Genomic DNA, 16,641 nt, shown 5'->3' with positions numbered 1-16,641 from the left:
GATAAATGTAATATATAAGTTTTACATCTTGAATTAGTTAAAAAAAAGTTTAAAGCTGTGTTTCAAAATAAAAAATTATTATTATTTTAGAGAAGGACAAACATTATATTTACCCAAATTTAAGAGATGTAAAATCAAAATGTATTTCTTAAAAGATAAAAAAAATTAGTAAAAAATAAGGGATATATTTAATTTAAAAGAAATTTATTTTATTTTACTTGTGTTTTTCTTATTATATACGTTCTTATGAATAAATTTATCCCAATAAATATCTTTTATCTACTAAGAAAAATAAGTAGGATGAATAATTTAGAAGTGTCTTGTGTTATGTACACTAAATATAAACAGAAAAGATAAAGATTATCTTAACTTCTGGTGAAATTAAAAGAAAAAATATAAAAAATTTAAGAATAGAAATTAATTTTAATTTCTAAAAGAAGTTTAATTCATTTTATCTTCTTATTTCCCCCCTTAAAACTACTTATGAAGAATTTATTTAAACAAACGCTAGATAAATTTGTCAATATTTTTCTTGTGGTATGGGAGTTTCCTACTGGTTGAAGGTTTTCTTCTCAGCTTTTGCTTCCTGTACCTCTTTGATTTTCTTCCTACACACCATAAAAAAGTAAAAACCCATCAATGGACAAGATTACCCTTAGTGACTCTTAAGGTGATCACGCAACCTATAATCCAGAAACCGTAATCTGGAAGGATTTTTAATGCTTCCGGAATCATGAATCCAAAATAATGAATGTGCATTCCAGAAAATCAAATTTGGATTAAAATACGTAACAAACTTATGTAACAGATTGATGATCATGTAACTCTGTAATGTGTAATCCAAAATATAACAAAGATTTCAGATAATTAGATCACACTTGATCTGGATTTATGTGTTTATTATTTTGAAATGCACGATCCTTCAATGCATTTTTTCCTATTTTGAATTCAATAATTTGTAGTAATAATAACCAGATCAGAAAAGAAAAAAAAATAAAATCTAAGAACGTACCTACAACAATGACTTCGGCAAAGAGCAACCAAGGGTGACCCACGCCTTCCTACCTACAACTTTGTTCCAAAATAAGGAGGTGGGTTAGACAAACTTAAAAGAAGGAACGGTAACTTTGGGATAGTTCAAAATACAGAGGTGTAAGTAATAAAAATCATATTTTGATTGTGCATCAACTATATCAATTGTACTTAAACTATTAGATAATTCTAGTCGATGATAACATTACTGTTACCATCTCTATTACAAAACCTTACAACTACATCAACTATACTTAAATTGTTGGATAATTCTAGTCGGTGATGACATTATTATTATCATCTCTATTACAGAACTATACAAGAGATTTTCACCTCATACGACTCCCTTAAAGCCTTAAAAAATCTAAGAACCGATTCGATTATTTATCCCTTGATAAATCTCTAATGTAGATAATATTTGATTTTATCATACATTTTTGAATTAGACCCGTTGAATTCCTGTCTGTTCTAAATAAACAAATTTTAAAATATATAGATAACAGAGAGGTAGCACGAAGTAAAATGCTTTGTAAGATGTCAAGATGAGCTTCAATTGGCCCACAAGTCCATTCTATTATGAATCCATAGGGATTAAAAGGGGTTTAGTATTCTTACCCCCATTTCTCTCAGGTTCTGTAAAATGTTAAACTTACCTTCCTCCCTTCCCTATACCTCCTTCACACTTTCCTTTCATGTTGACACCCACCACCCCATCTCCCTTGCTTCTTTTGCCTCAGACCCCAAATCTTCCTCCTTTGAACCACATTCATTAATTGTATACTCACCTACGTTCGTTTTGCTAGAATGGTGAAGTTCTCTTTATGTTTTGTTCTAACAAAATTATGATGGTATTGTGTTAGAGACATAACATAATCATAATTCAGTTTTTTATTTTTATTTTGGCCTAATATATAAATGGAAACATGATTATGTTGTTTTTGGATTGACACAATTAAATTATGATTCTATTGAGTGTTTCAAACAAGACACTAACAAAATTATGTTCTCCTTGTGTAATTATGATTGAGGAAACATGACTTTTTTTGTACATTTTTTATGAAAATCATATTTTTGTTTTTTTTTTCTTTTAAGTTTGTGATTCAGTTACAATCTATGAATTCAATGTTTGCTTTTGAATGACTTTAGAGTATACGTAATGGAAACAATGAATCATGTTTTCATTGTAGTATACAGGGTTGAAAAAAATATACAGCAACAAATCTTATTTTCTTTGTTTACCTTTTTTTGTCCCCATATACTATTACATAAATATGATTTCATTGTACCTTAGTTCAACCGAATTTTATTTTCGTCAAAAAAGTATTTTTGGAATTTTAAAAATTTGTAACCAAAAAGGGGTTGAGAATAGCAATTCCTAGATTAAAATTCTGAAGTCCTGGACTACCCAGCTGCCAAAGCGAACCTGCATGGTCACTGTAGATGAGGAAAATAAATTTATTTAGAGTCGTTTTGGTTTTGGCAATTATGGTTGTATTTGGGGTAAAGAAAAATGTTATCCATATTGTTTTAAACATAATTTTAAATACATGGCTTTTGGAAAAAAAACATATTTTTAAATACATTTTTATCCATATTTTGTTAAACATATTTTTAAATACATTTTGGTCCGAGTGAAATTGACTGACTTGCCACTCAGATTAATAATTTATCGGTGTTCAAGTAATATTCTCTTAAGTTAAATTTCGAATTCAAATCCTATGGATGAAAAAATGTTATTAAAATAAGAATTTTTATTAAAAGTGATTGATCAAATTTTTTTTGAGAGATTAGTCACTAACAAAGGTTGTGATACTCTGCCATCCGCAACAAAATAAAGTTATTTATAAATTAATTTTTTTTTCCACTGTATCAGCATGGTAGGACAACAATATTTTAACAATCACAACAAATGAAAGAAATGAAACCAATCAAACAATCAACAAATAACAAGCATCACTTAATTACAGAGAAAGGTGTATAAGGCACTTTGGTGGCAGGTAACCATGTGTTTCCATCAATGAAATTCGCAACTGTGAATTTAGAGACTTAGGATGCCCTAGTTTTGACACGATAACCTGGCCATTTAACACGTCTAGCAGTAGAAGAACCAGGACCATTGTTCATGTACTCTCCATAATAAAGTGTGTTCAATGCAAAGTTACCACTCCATTCCATCCAACCCTGAGGATTGATAAAGCCATCTAGATAAGTCTTCATTAAAACTGTTCTTGAATATTGCTTCCATGGTCTTCCAAGATAAGTCCTAACTGGGTTTTGAACCGGTCTCAAATCTGAGGCAGCTGTGACTCAAGAATTGTGAATTGAAATTCCAGTGTTTTGGTTTGGATCGGTTCTGCCTTGTGCAGTGATGGTGTTGACTATGTTGGGAGGGTTTCTTGCAAGGTGTTGCAGTTTTGTAACACAACAGCAGCATTGCCAAATATGAAGTCAACAGTGCCATAAATGTTACACTCTATAGAATTGCCTCTCAGAGTGGATATATAGCGTGTCTTGATAACCTTCAAAGCTACATTTGTAAAACACTGATAAGTCTGATCCAGAACGCAAAATGCTACAGCTTGGGGGTTTTTTGCACCAGCAGTGTTCCTGAATGTGATACTTGAGCTATAAATCCGTCCCCAACTACAGCTGCAAAATTTTATTTATAGTTAAGTCTCTTTAAGTGTAATAAAAGTTTCTTGTCAAATACGCAAGATAGTATATTGGTCCAAACTGTTTATAGTCCTTGCCATAATTTACTATGATGAATAATTGAATCTAACTCTAAGCAAGCACTTACTTGCACACGTGCAGAGCACAGAGTGACCACCCTTGATTTCACAATGCATGGGGAATAAAATATGAATCAGATCATAATGTTATCCAAAGAAATGAAGAAAAATGAGTGGTGAGTAAAAGTAAAACTTACCATTCATCGAGTTTACATACATTCACTCTTTATTATTTTTGTGATTAGTTGAGAAAGCAATTTCATTGGCAGACTTGTTCAAAAGATCCAAACATGCTACAGGAGATTTCCATCAACTTCTCAGCCACACGCGTTTGGGTAAAAACAAAATGTTAAGTCAACTAATAGCCAGGAAATTCCATTACACTTTCACATGCATACAGTAAAAAGAAAAAAAAGAAAAAAAAACAAGTTATATATTCAGAGGGTGATTAGAATCAATGAATTTTATATCCCTCCTAAATTCGTACCAGCAAACAATTAAATTGTAAGAAAAATAAGGAATCCAAATTTATGTTAGTTGACTAGACTTATGATATAGTGTAATAAAAGATATGAAGCAACAAAATAGAGGAATAGAGGGTGTGGTGTATATAATAATCAGATTATAATTTGGACAGAGAGACTGTTTTAGCACCTAATAAAATTATTATTATTATTATTATTATTATTATTATTATTATTATTCAATTAATTTATTAACTCTATTTTTTAAAATAATTTTTTAAAAAAAAACTTAACTTATTTAACAAATAAGTTGGACCTAATCTTGAGTGTAAACTCTAATGTAAATCAAGTCTCCCTCTCTGATTACAGTTATTAGGTTTTTCTGGGCATTTCCGATGGCTGCGTCAGTTTGCGCGGTGCGGTTTAAGGCCCAAGTTAATAAATAAAACTGTAAGGATAACGTCATTTCATTTTATACAATAAGGACATGTGAACCCCACTATTTCTCAGTCCAGAGTTAAATATTAGTTTTTGATCGTATTAAAATTTATTTTTTTATAAATATTTTTTCATACACAAATCAAATTCAGATTATATATTTAAAAAATAAAATTGTTAATCAATTATCTCATATTATGTATTGGTTATCATTGTATTAAAAAAAATGTATTGCTTATCATCACAATTTTGATAATCATAAAGTAACTGTAATTGTAATTATAACTTAAATCATGTTTAAGAATGTATTTATCATTAACCGGATGGACATTATCAAACAAAGACGAAATAATAATGAAGATAAAAGAAACTAATTAATTAAGTACAATCCGAAACTTTAAATTTGAACACTTTTATTGCATGTTTAACAAATTTATTTATTGAGTTGTCTTAGAAATTTAAGAAGAGATAGATCATATATTCTGATGTTCATTAAAGGGTAAAGAAAAGTCAAAAGATGCGAAGTCAGAGATGCGCTCGCATTCGGTGGGAGGTCATTGAAAATGGTGTTTTGAGGCAACGTGTTTGATACTGAAGTTATAGCGTGGTTGATTTGACAATTGGCAAAGTGGAATATTGTGTATGCATGCTACTTGTGCAATACAAGTGTTACTTTGCGGAGTATAGGTGTGTGCATGCAATTGATTGAATTATAATGGCCCGGCCCAAAGTTATTCCAAGGTCTGGCTGAATATAATTTGGTTGAGAGGCTTTTATTTAGTTTGGCAATTTTTTAAAATTTTATGCATAATACGTTCTTTTAATTTTGAAAATTATAATTAGTACATCTTTAAAATAAATGATGCGAGGCTAAACTAATTATTTAAGTATCAATCAATTATTGATTTGAGTAGAATTCGAAATATCTTAATTAGTCTTGAGCGCTAGATGAGAGTGAAGAATAATTGTCGATAAAAAAAAGACATGAACAAAGATTTACTTTTGAGAGGTTTCCAATTGAAATGACAAATGAATGAATCCAACATACATCAAATCGAGAGAAATCTAAAGGTTGCGTAAATACAAAATTAGAGGTTCAATTTTGGTAAAGGTTTCAAATGTAAATGCATTTTTCCTTTGAATTGTAGATGTCTTGGACAATCATGATGATTCATTCCAAACAAGGTTCAATGTAGCTGGCCAAATGGGTCTTTTTCATCATGGTAAAAATACACACTTATTTTTCGTATATTAGCTTACGGATCACCTGCCGACATTGTAGATGATTATGTTTAAATTGATGAATCTACTACATTAGAATGCTTAACGAGATTTGTAAGAGGTGTGAACCAAATACTTGGGGTTGAGTACTTGAGAAGACCTAACATTAACAACAACATTCAACACCTCTACAAATAAGGGAGGTATGTGGCTTTTCAAGGTATGTTAGGTTTAGTTGATTGTATGTACTAGGAATAAAAAAAAATTGAAATATAGTTTGGAAAGATCAATTTGCTCGAAGTGATCATGGTAAAGTCACAATTATACTCGAAGCAATTGCATCACAAGACTTGTAGATTTAATATGCATTTTTTTGGTGTTGCAGGTGCAAATAATGACATTAATGCCTTAAACCAACCTAATTTGTTTAATGCCATTTTGCAAGAACAAGCTCTTCAACTGTGCAATATATGGCAGATGAAATCCAACGCATGTTAGATAAAAGAAAGTCATTCACCCAATGACACTAATCAACTAGAAAGGATATCAAGTGGGCTTTTGGAGTGCTCCAATCCCGATTCACAAATTATATGTGTCCTAACACGTGCTTCACACATGAATACAATGAAAGATATAATGTATGTATGCATCATATTGCATAATATGATTGTTGAGGATGAATGACACACATACAATGATAATATTGATTATTCTTATGATCATCTTAACAATAACATGCCAACCATCGAAGTATCTAATGATTCTGATTTTGATTTTGAAATATTTAAAAAGGAAAGCAACTGTGTTAAAAAAGAAAATTCATCAGCAACTTCAAGCAGATTAATTTGGTAGAAGACATTTGGAAACATTTTAGGCATGAGAAAAATGCAAATAAAAATTTATTTTAAATATTTATTGTTATATATATATATATATATATATATATATATATTAATTTATTGTGAACCAAAAAGTAATATATTATATTTTTGTTATTTTTTAAATAATTAATTTTCTGAGAAATTCAAGAATATTTTTTTGGCATATTTATTCACTACTACAAAAAAAAAGATATTTAATTCAAAATTGATGTTGTATCTAACGATGTTGAAAGTCAAACACTTTCAACATCGATTTTACAACTGATGTGAAAAATGCATTTTATATTGGTTGTTCCTAAAATCGATATAGGAAGTAAGTAAAAAATTATAAATCTATCAATTACTACATCGGTTGTGGTTTTAACAAATGTAGAAAGTATCAATACAACATCAATTTTGTCTAAAACCGATATAAAAAGTGTCTATGTTGATTTTTCCTTTGACCGATGTTGTATTGTCACTTTCTATATTGTTTAATTAAATAATCATTGTACAATGTTTTTTTAAAGAAAAAATATGGTCTATTATCTTTATTTCCCTCATTGTAATTTTAAAAGACACATTAAAAGCTTAAACAAAAATTGTGTTACTTTTAGCCGTGAAATATAATATATATAGGTACTCGGTCACTAGAGAAAATGAGTCAAGCTAAGGGCTTGCTAAAAAGTGCGTTTCCCTTTACCATACTAACAACACAACACAATACAATCCTTGGATTAAGGAGTAGCCAAAAGATAGTTGGTTCGCAACTACCAAGAACCTGCAAAGAATATTATGTTAGAAAGAGAAGAAACAAGAGTTCACACTAAAGCCTTCATGTCTGTAAGTTTAGCTTTCTTTTGAAAGGAGAAAAACTCTTTGACTTGGGAATCAATCACCATAAGAAAAATTGCAACAAATTTAAGACTACGACTCACACACATGAACACCAGCTCTCTTATCCTCACCCTTCTATCTAACACTTTAAGTTTTGTTCCATGGTACACTGGAACATTACCAAGACTAACACCCAAACCCAAGTAACTCATTTTTCCCTTTAAGATCAACACTGAGATATACGAGAAAACAAACAAGTGAACAACCCTGAGGTGTCCACTATTATATAGTACTAGTAGAACACAAAAGAGTAATGGCTGAAAATGCAACGTAGTGTGGCATGCCAACTGGTCAAAGTTGAGAAAACAAAGAAAACTCAGTTATTAGTACAAAGATGGGGTCATCTATTAAGGACTCTGCTGTCATTTCTGGTTCTGCATTTATTCCTAGACCATTAAATGACAAGAGAAATGTTGTTTTAGAGCTCATTTCTCCTTTTTAGAAATGAGGATTAGTTTCTCATTCCAATATTGTGTCTGGTTGATAAGGTAAGGTGAGAAGTGCCTTTAATTCTGGTAATTTAAGGACCACATGGTTCAATTTATGGTGCCCATTGCTCCATTTCTTTTACCTAGGCCTTAACAAACACATGGTGACTGATATCGAATCAAAAATAATTTGTAGACACCACAAATAAATTAAATTAAATTTAATACTAGTAAAAGTAAGAGATTGAAAATAACAAAAATATAAATATAATAAGTGGTATCATATGTAAGAGATACAAAAGTTTGTGGATTTTAAGAAATTTGTTACATGTCCAATTGAGCTTGGTATATGTCGAACCAATTAATAACCCTAGCCCATGATAAAAACTAAAATCAACATTAGAAATGAAAGTAAGACTTTTTAGGTGAAATACAAGTGAAACGTTTAGATTAGTATATGTGCATTTAGATCAATGAGACCTTGATTAGTTACATTGAACTTAGATCAATTGTTCCATCTTAATTTTGATCTTGATATCTGCAAAATCCAAGTCAATGCAACTAAGTTATTGCCTAGGCACTGAAGAGCTACTCACTACTCAAAGCTAATTTCTCATTTGGCATTTCAAAACAATTGATTCAAAAAGATCAAATCTTCAATAGCCGAAGCATGAATTAGACTAAAATACATAATTTATTAAATATCAGCACTTCATTAGAATAAAAATATTTACATTGAAAAATTAAACTCTAATGTTGATAAGAGAACAATATCTTAAAAGCACTCAAAAGAGAAGAAAACAAAAGTAGTTATTGAAAACCTTAATTGTGAAGATGTTTATGCATATTACACGATAGTGTATCAGATTTTCTATGTATCTCAAGCAAAGCAGCTTTGAAACTTGGAAAGAACCTAAATTACTTGTTAAAGTATAATGGATGGGACAAAACAAATAAAGAATAGAAGGAAGAGCCATCACAATGGCAATAAACTGGTAAAAAAAACTAACTCATTTTGAGATCAAATAACTCAGATTTTGACTAGTAAGAAATTTTTGCATGAGACTAGTTTCTACAACTTTATTTTCATCAATCTCAAATCTATTTTGGTCTGCATGATGTTACTCATAATGGATTCAGATTTCACCTCTCAGAACCCGTTTTCTTAAGCCATTTTGAGCCCAAAGTTGACTTGAATCTCAAATGATGTTTTATATTGTCATTAAGGAATAAAGTGGTACTACAAAGTTGAAGACTCAAGTCAAAGTTTGGTTAAGATAGAGATGTGGTGGTTTAGTGCTAACATTCTTGATAGAGCTACTCTAGATTGATATGGTATCTGAAATGTGTTTGTTTCAAATTAAAATTGAAATGCATTTTATTTATATCTTAACTTCCTGAAATTTAAGGGCAAGCATAACTAGAACTTTGTTCAATTGTACAATGAGCTAAGTATTTTTAAATCTATCAAACATGTAAATTGTTAAGAATCATAAAAGGCAACAAGCATTCGATGACATTTTCACAAAGAATCAAATTTACATAAATAACCAAGACAAGATACATGTGAATATTCACTAAAACACCAAAGCTAAACATTGCATCGCTATCTTCCATAGCTCCCATAGATTTCATGGCCTTCATCTCAAAATTGTCTTCTATTGGAGAGGGCTTTGATGTCATTGCTTACTGAATTCGTCTCTGTTGCTCTTCCTTGACAACTATACATTCCCAGTCCTATAAATGTACCATCATTGTAGAGTTAGTCTATACACTTGACACACACAAACACACTCACACAAAGATATTATTGTTAAAAACCATGTTTAAAGATTACCAATAGAGCTCAGTCGTCAATAGCTTCCTCATTTTCATCACTATGAAACAGTTCTAGTGAAAATGATTCATTTGTAGATTAGACTACACAATAAAGATAAAGCAAATATCAACATAAAATTTGGAACAAAAGAAGCATATAAACTAACAGTAGCCAAAGGCTTTATGCCTTTATCATAATGTTAAGAATCTTCCTTAGAGTTTCTAACTTGAGCATCTTCTAATTTATCTTCATAATAACATAGCAAATAGTATCGACAATTGGTTAAAAATTGCAAATATTCATTTAAAGGTAAGATGTATCCTTTATTAGATTAAATAATAGCATCATTATATCAATCAATCATATAATTTAGAATTACAAAACCCCATAGATTTCACCACTTTGATGATTAACAAATCTCACTATAATTTTGTAATTCCAAAATAATTCCTTTATGTAAAAACATTTTTCAGAGAAAATTCTGCAATTTTGTTCTCATAATTTATTAACATTTCACAACATTCTAATAAACTGCAGCACCACAATTATAACTTTGCTAATAATTCAAGAACATCAGCGCAATTATAACATTTCACAGCATTCTCACGACCAATTAAAAAATTGATCCAAAGCACCCAATGAATGGTTATTCAATATATAGTGTAATTCAATTCTCTCTCTCTCTCTCTCTCTCTCTCTCTCTCTCTCTATATATATATATATATATATATATATATATAACCAAAGTAATGCAAATTTAAGTTGCACCTTCTTACAAGTAAATTATACGGCATGTGAATAAATCGTAATGCATATCAAATTCCAACGAAAAAGTAATCAAAGTAAATGGAGAAAATATCATCCCTAACCCAGCTCTGATACCAATTGTTAGCAAAATTATACTTTCATGTGTAATTTCTTAAATTCAATATACAAGAAATTACATTACAGGATCTTGGATAACATATTTCTCATTACTATTATACTTTGAATTTCATAAGAAGATTCAAAAGACTTATCCGAATCCATCATGCAAAACTCTTGATGTAGAGAGAGGGATCTTGGATTTGACCTTTTCTTCTCAGATTTTATAGTGTTTTTTTCTCACCTTTTTAGAAACATCAGAATGTCAATTTTTTAAAGAGAGAGGGAGACAACGTCTAAAACTTCTTTTTCCAAAACATTTTTCCTTAATGCCAAAATTTAACCTTAATGAAGTGAGAAGAGATGGATTTATTTTAATAACTAAAAAATAATCCCCAATGATTTTAATATAATTTTAAGTCTAACAATCATCACATAAGACAATCTTTTCATTAAAATCATTTCATAATTACATGAACCAATATTAGATTAAATAATCTAACATCCTTTTGTTAATGAATTATTCAGACAAGCATTCTCTTGAAACACAATACAATTTTCCGCAAAGTTTTCCAAATAATTTGTTATGCTCTTAAAGAAACTAAGGTTTTAATTTTTAACATTATTCCATCAATAGAATCCATCATGTAGGAACCTCAATCAGTATTCCATCAATAATTAATTGGTTTATGAGAAGTTTCATGCTTATATTTGCATCTATACCTATATTTTAACTCCAAAACTACCTAGCAATCCACTCTTTAGAAAAATAGAATGCTTTAAAACTATATGCATGAGTTACTGGCACATGTCTAAAAAATTTATCACTTATGGTAACATGAAACAAGTCCAAAAAAAAAATTACATAAAACAAATCAAAAATCATACATCATCACTTATGGTAACATGAAACGAGTCCATAAATTGACAAATACTTGAGATGTGAACATTGAACAATCACGATTCTACCATTTTTCATAAAACAGACTTCCCTTCCTATGTCTCCAACTCCTTCTTAAAACAACAGAGATAAGAAAATATGAGAGGAGCAACAAAGGGAAAGGGGACAAAAGCTTTACCTGTGATAGTATATGAACCTTAGGGTGGGAACAACATGTTCGGTGACAAGGTCTCCTAATTTCTGAGGATAAACTGAGACACAATGCCACTGAATGGTAGAGTGATTGGCATAGTCCTTAGGGTTCTTGTTAAACCCTAATAGAAAATCAACCCTTCCTAATAGGGGATTAATGAAGCAATGGAAAGATAAATACTAGCAGTAATGCTAACCTTATGCTCCTCAAACCCATTATCGTAGGCAGAAACACCCACCATAACAACACTAAGCATAACGGTAACAGTGCTGAGATCGTGTGGCAGAATGGCCTTCATGGCCCTGTGGAGGTTCTCCAAGGCGTCATTGTACTGCTCCTTGTAATCCCCAAGAACCACAGTGATCTTCGACGAGGCCTTCATGTTCTTGGCGACAAAGAAGATGGTGAAGTTGGCCTAGTAGGAGTAGGCTTTGATGGCGGCCTTATTGTTGTGCAAGATATACAAAAACTCATTTATTTTAAGCATCCTATCAACATATTTCATTTCTCTCTATCGATCTTCTTTTTTATTAAAAGGAGGTCCAAGCCAGTCCTATATCCTATAATACCTATATTTCTTTTTTTTTCTCTCTCTCTAGGTATTTTATAGCATAATGAATGTTCATAAAACATTTTTCTTCATTCTTACAATAAAAAGTTGGTAGTGTTTTTAAAGTCTTGATGTGATAACTTGGAACCCAAAAAAAATAATTTAAGAGCCAATAATATAGTTTACCATTGTGGATACTCTAAGGTCAACGATGACCATAAAATGACACTATTTATAAGTTATTTTTTGACACTCATCTGTCCTTATGCAAGAGACACTACCTTGAGTAGTACTATCAACTATAAGTCATTTTTGACTTTCTACATTTTATAAATATAAATAATCGATGTAAAAAAACATTTTCTATAAATATTAACAATGGTTTTAATGTATAAAAAAGTATTTTCTACACTGGTTACATGAAACTGTCGAAAGTTAAAATTCTTGACATCTATTAAGTACAATTAACAAACTAATAAATAATTAATTATATCAATCATTTAAGATGCTGCACCGATGCTTCCTTATTTTCCATTTTAAAGGTAAAATATGTTTTTAATTTTTTTTTAGTTTAGATAAAAATTAATATTAATTAGTCTCCGTAGTTTAACTTTAATCAATTTAAACTGTAAAAAAACTTTGAACAATTTATAACCGCTAGAAAAATATTGGTTTTTGTCTCTCCTTACACACGTTTTTCATCATGAGAAACCATTATTTTTTCAAGAATTAAATCAATCAAATTGATGAAAGTTAACATTTGAATATTAAACTCAAATTTGACCGAAAGTATAAAACATATTTTGTCCTTTTTTTTTTTATAAATTTGTTACAGTGATAACCAAAAAAGCATTAGATTCATCCGTTTCGCAAAGGCTGGCTGCAACTTGACCCTATAATTTGCCTTTTCCAGTTCCAAACATGGCAACAAAATTGTCCGTTGTTTTAAGCTTTGAACGTAGATTTATATTGTAAGGTGATCAATTCAGTTGGTGTCCCTAATAATCTAAGTCCGAATCAACTAATTATGAACAAGTGGCACTGGATTTTGAAGTCTTAAACTTCTTAGGCTGCGTTTTATTTGAATTTCAAATCATATTATTCCTTTCTTCGTAAATGCTTGCAAACTTTTTTACTTTAGGATAAATTCTACGACTTTTTTTTATTTATATAATTATATTTTTGAGCAAATGAATATAACATTAAAAAACCAATATTTTTTCTTTGGCAATTGATCATCATCCATAGGAGTAAAATATGGTCTGAAAGTCAATATTTATAGGGAAGAAAAAGAAACGGTTAGGAATGAAATTTTTATCTCTTATTATTCACTTTGAAAGTACATATCATAAAATAGTATATAAAAATATGAACTAAAGTTATCCCAAATAGTATGGAATTTGGTGTGTTGTGATATCCTTCGGAATACAATAATTAAAATACGGTAAACAAATCAACTCCTTGTAAAAAAAAAAAAAAAAAGACAATACTTACCGAATCCAAACAATATATTATTATTTAAAAAGAAAAAGAAAAAGAAAACTTTTGGAAGAGTCAATTTTCATTACAGTAGTAGAAACGAAGGGAGACAATTATTTTGAATCCTCCATCACTTTCAAATGCATGCATGGTGAAGGTCAAAAAACATAAGCACAAACTACGAAAACTGCTAGTAAGTAGTTAATATTATATAATACAAAAGAAAAATGCAAAAGCAAAATCGAAAATGATTTGGAAAAGCACAAAGTTTCGTGCCTCCTGCTAACAACTTCTCGCCATGCATTCTCTATAAATAGACACCAAATCTACGACATGAAACTCCATCCATCCTACGATCATTCATTTCCAATTGTCAAAGATTTTTCAAGTAAGATAATAAAGCCAAACATTGAAATTAACCAGAAACCATGATAGCCTTTCGCTTATTCCTAACACTATCAGTTCCTTTCTTTCTCTCTTCTTTCGTTTCTAGTTATTCTTGGAATGACGTTAAACTTTGGTGTAGCCAAACCCCAAACCCTGAACCATGTGAGTATTTCCTGAGCAATAACCCCACTCACCAATACAAACCCATCAAGCAAAAATCCGATTTTTTCAAACTTTCATTGCAACTTGCTCAAGAACGTGCCCTAAATGGCCATGCAAACACTCTTTCACTTGGTTCAAAATGCCGTAACCCACGTGAAACCGCTGCTTGGGCTGATTGTGTTGAGCTTTATGAACAAACCATTCGTAAACTCAACAAAACCCTAGACCCTAGCACCAAGTTCTCCCAAGTTGATACCCAAACATGGCTCAGCACAGCTCTCACTAACCTTGAGACATGCAAAGCCGGGTTCTATGAGCTTGGTGTTCAAGACTATGTTCTACCTCTGATGTCTAACAATGTTACCAAGTTGTTGAGCAACACCTTGGCACTTAACAAGGTTGAATATGAAGAACCAAGTTACAAAGATGGGTTCCCAACATGGGTGAAGCCAGGTGATAGAAGGCTGTTGCAAGCTTCTTCTCCAGCTTCTAAGGCTAATGTAGTTGTGGCAAAAGATGGCTCTGGAAAGTACACAACAGTGAGTGAAGCTGTAAATGCTGCACCCAAGAGTAACAGTGGAAGGTATGTGATATATGTGAAGGGAGGGATATACGATGAACAAGTTGAGATCAAAGCAAATAACATAATGTTGGTGGGAGATGGTATTGGGAAGACCATAATCACAAGTAGCAAAAGCGTTGGAGGGGGCACCACAACCTTCCGTTCAGCCACTGTTGGTAAGTTAATAAACTTTTCTGACTAACTCATCTTCTTTAATATCCATCTCTTAGGACAGTTTGGGTGGATAAGCTTATCGAGAAACACTTTTATGAGAAAAAAAAGTAGTTTTTCTTAAATTCAAATTAATTTGTATTAATTAATTTGTAAAAATTCTTTTATCTTTTAAAGAAGAGCACCAGACCAATTTGGATATAAGATTAAAAGTTCGTTTTGAGTGTTTCCTCTACTGAAAAAAAATTCCATATATAAATAAGCTCTCAAACACACTTTTGGTTTGTATCCAAACAGACAGGAAAATTTCTACAAATTAACACTTATGTATAAATTAGAGTTAAGTTATAAAAAAATTCATTTTATTCTTTTTTACTCTCTCAAAAGTGCTTCTGGATAACCTTACTTAAATAGACCATTGATGATGGAAAATGAAATAATAAATTATCCAAGGATTAAGCTTTTGATAGCATATATGATTTTTGCAGCTGTTGTTGGAGATGGGTTTATAACACAAGACATCACATTTAGAAACACTGCCGGTGCAACAAACCACCAAGCTGTTGCATTGCGTTCTGGATCAGACCTATCAGTATTTTACAGATGCAGTTTTGAAGGTTACCAAGACACACTATATGTGTACTCCGATAGACAATTCTATAGAGAGTGTGACATATACGGCACAGTTGACTTCATCTTTGGTAATGCTGCTGTTGTGTTCCAAAACTGTAACATTTATGCAAGAAACCCTCCAAACAAAGTTAACACAATCACTGCTCAAGGAAGAACCGATCCAAACCAGAACACTGGCATTTCCATTCACAATTCAAAGGTTACTGCTGCCTCGGACTTGATGGGGGTTAGGACTTACCTTGGAAGGCCTTGGCAACAGTATTCAAGAACAGTTTTCATGAAGACTTATCTTGATAGTTTGATAAATCCAGAGGGTTGGTTGGAGTGGAGTGGTAACTTTGCATTAAGTACTTTGTACTATGGAGAATACATGAACACAGGACCAGGTTCCTCAACAGCAAACCGTGTTAATTGGTTGGGTTATCATGTCATTACAAGTGCTTCTGAAGCCTCAAAATTCACTGTTGGGAATTTTATTGCTGGAAACTCATGGTTGCCTGCCACCAGTGTGCCTTTCACCTCTGGTCTTTGAATTTTATTATTTGTCATCTCTTGATTTGTAGTTTGATTAAATAGTTTCATTTCTTTTAATTTTGTTTACTTTTTTATTTATAATTTATGAATGTTGTCCAAGTGATTACAATTTGAAAGCATATTTTATTTTGATGGATAAATAAATATCATTTAGTTGGATTGATTTCATTTTTTGCTGGTTATTATCTATCGATGCACATGTACATTCTTTAATTTATGTCATGTTTTATAATTCCTTTAATTTGCCCATCTTAAGTATTCTACAGGCCATTTTATAATATAACGTATTTCATACCAATAAGAATTAGACACAA

At 31.0% G+C, this 16,641-nt stretch overlaps 1 protein-coding gene and 1 pseudogene across 1 annotated transcript; one reads left to right on the top strand and one right to left on the bottom strand.

Moving 5' to 3' along the window:
* Positions 1 to 2,985: 2,985 nt before the first annotated feature.
* LOC106798132 (pectinesterase 2-like) lies at positions 2,986 to 12,231 on the bottom strand (annotated as a pseudogene).
* A 1,733-nt stretch (positions 12,232 to 13,964) lies between these two features.
* Positions 13,965 to 16,641, top strand: LOC100781697 (pectinesterase 2). The gene is made up of 2 exons (XM_014774276.2): positions 13,965 to 15,165; positions 15,649 to 16,641. Exons 1-2 carry the CDS (start codon positions 14,307 to 14,309, stop codon positions 16,323 to 16,325), a joined length of 1,536 nt encoding a protein of 511 aa, XP_014629762.1. The 5' UTR covers positions 13,965 to 14,306; the 3' UTR covers positions 16,326 to 16,641.

This window comes from Glycine max, chromosome 3 (assembly GCF_000004515.6).
Source record: "Glycine max cultivar Williams 82 chromosome 3, Glycine_max_v4.0, whole genome shotgun sequence".
Lineage (NCBI taxonomy): Eukaryota > Viridiplantae > Streptophyta > Magnoliopsida > Fabales > Fabaceae > Glycine > Glycine max.
This window is presented reverse-complemented; position numbering and strand designations above follow the sequence as displayed.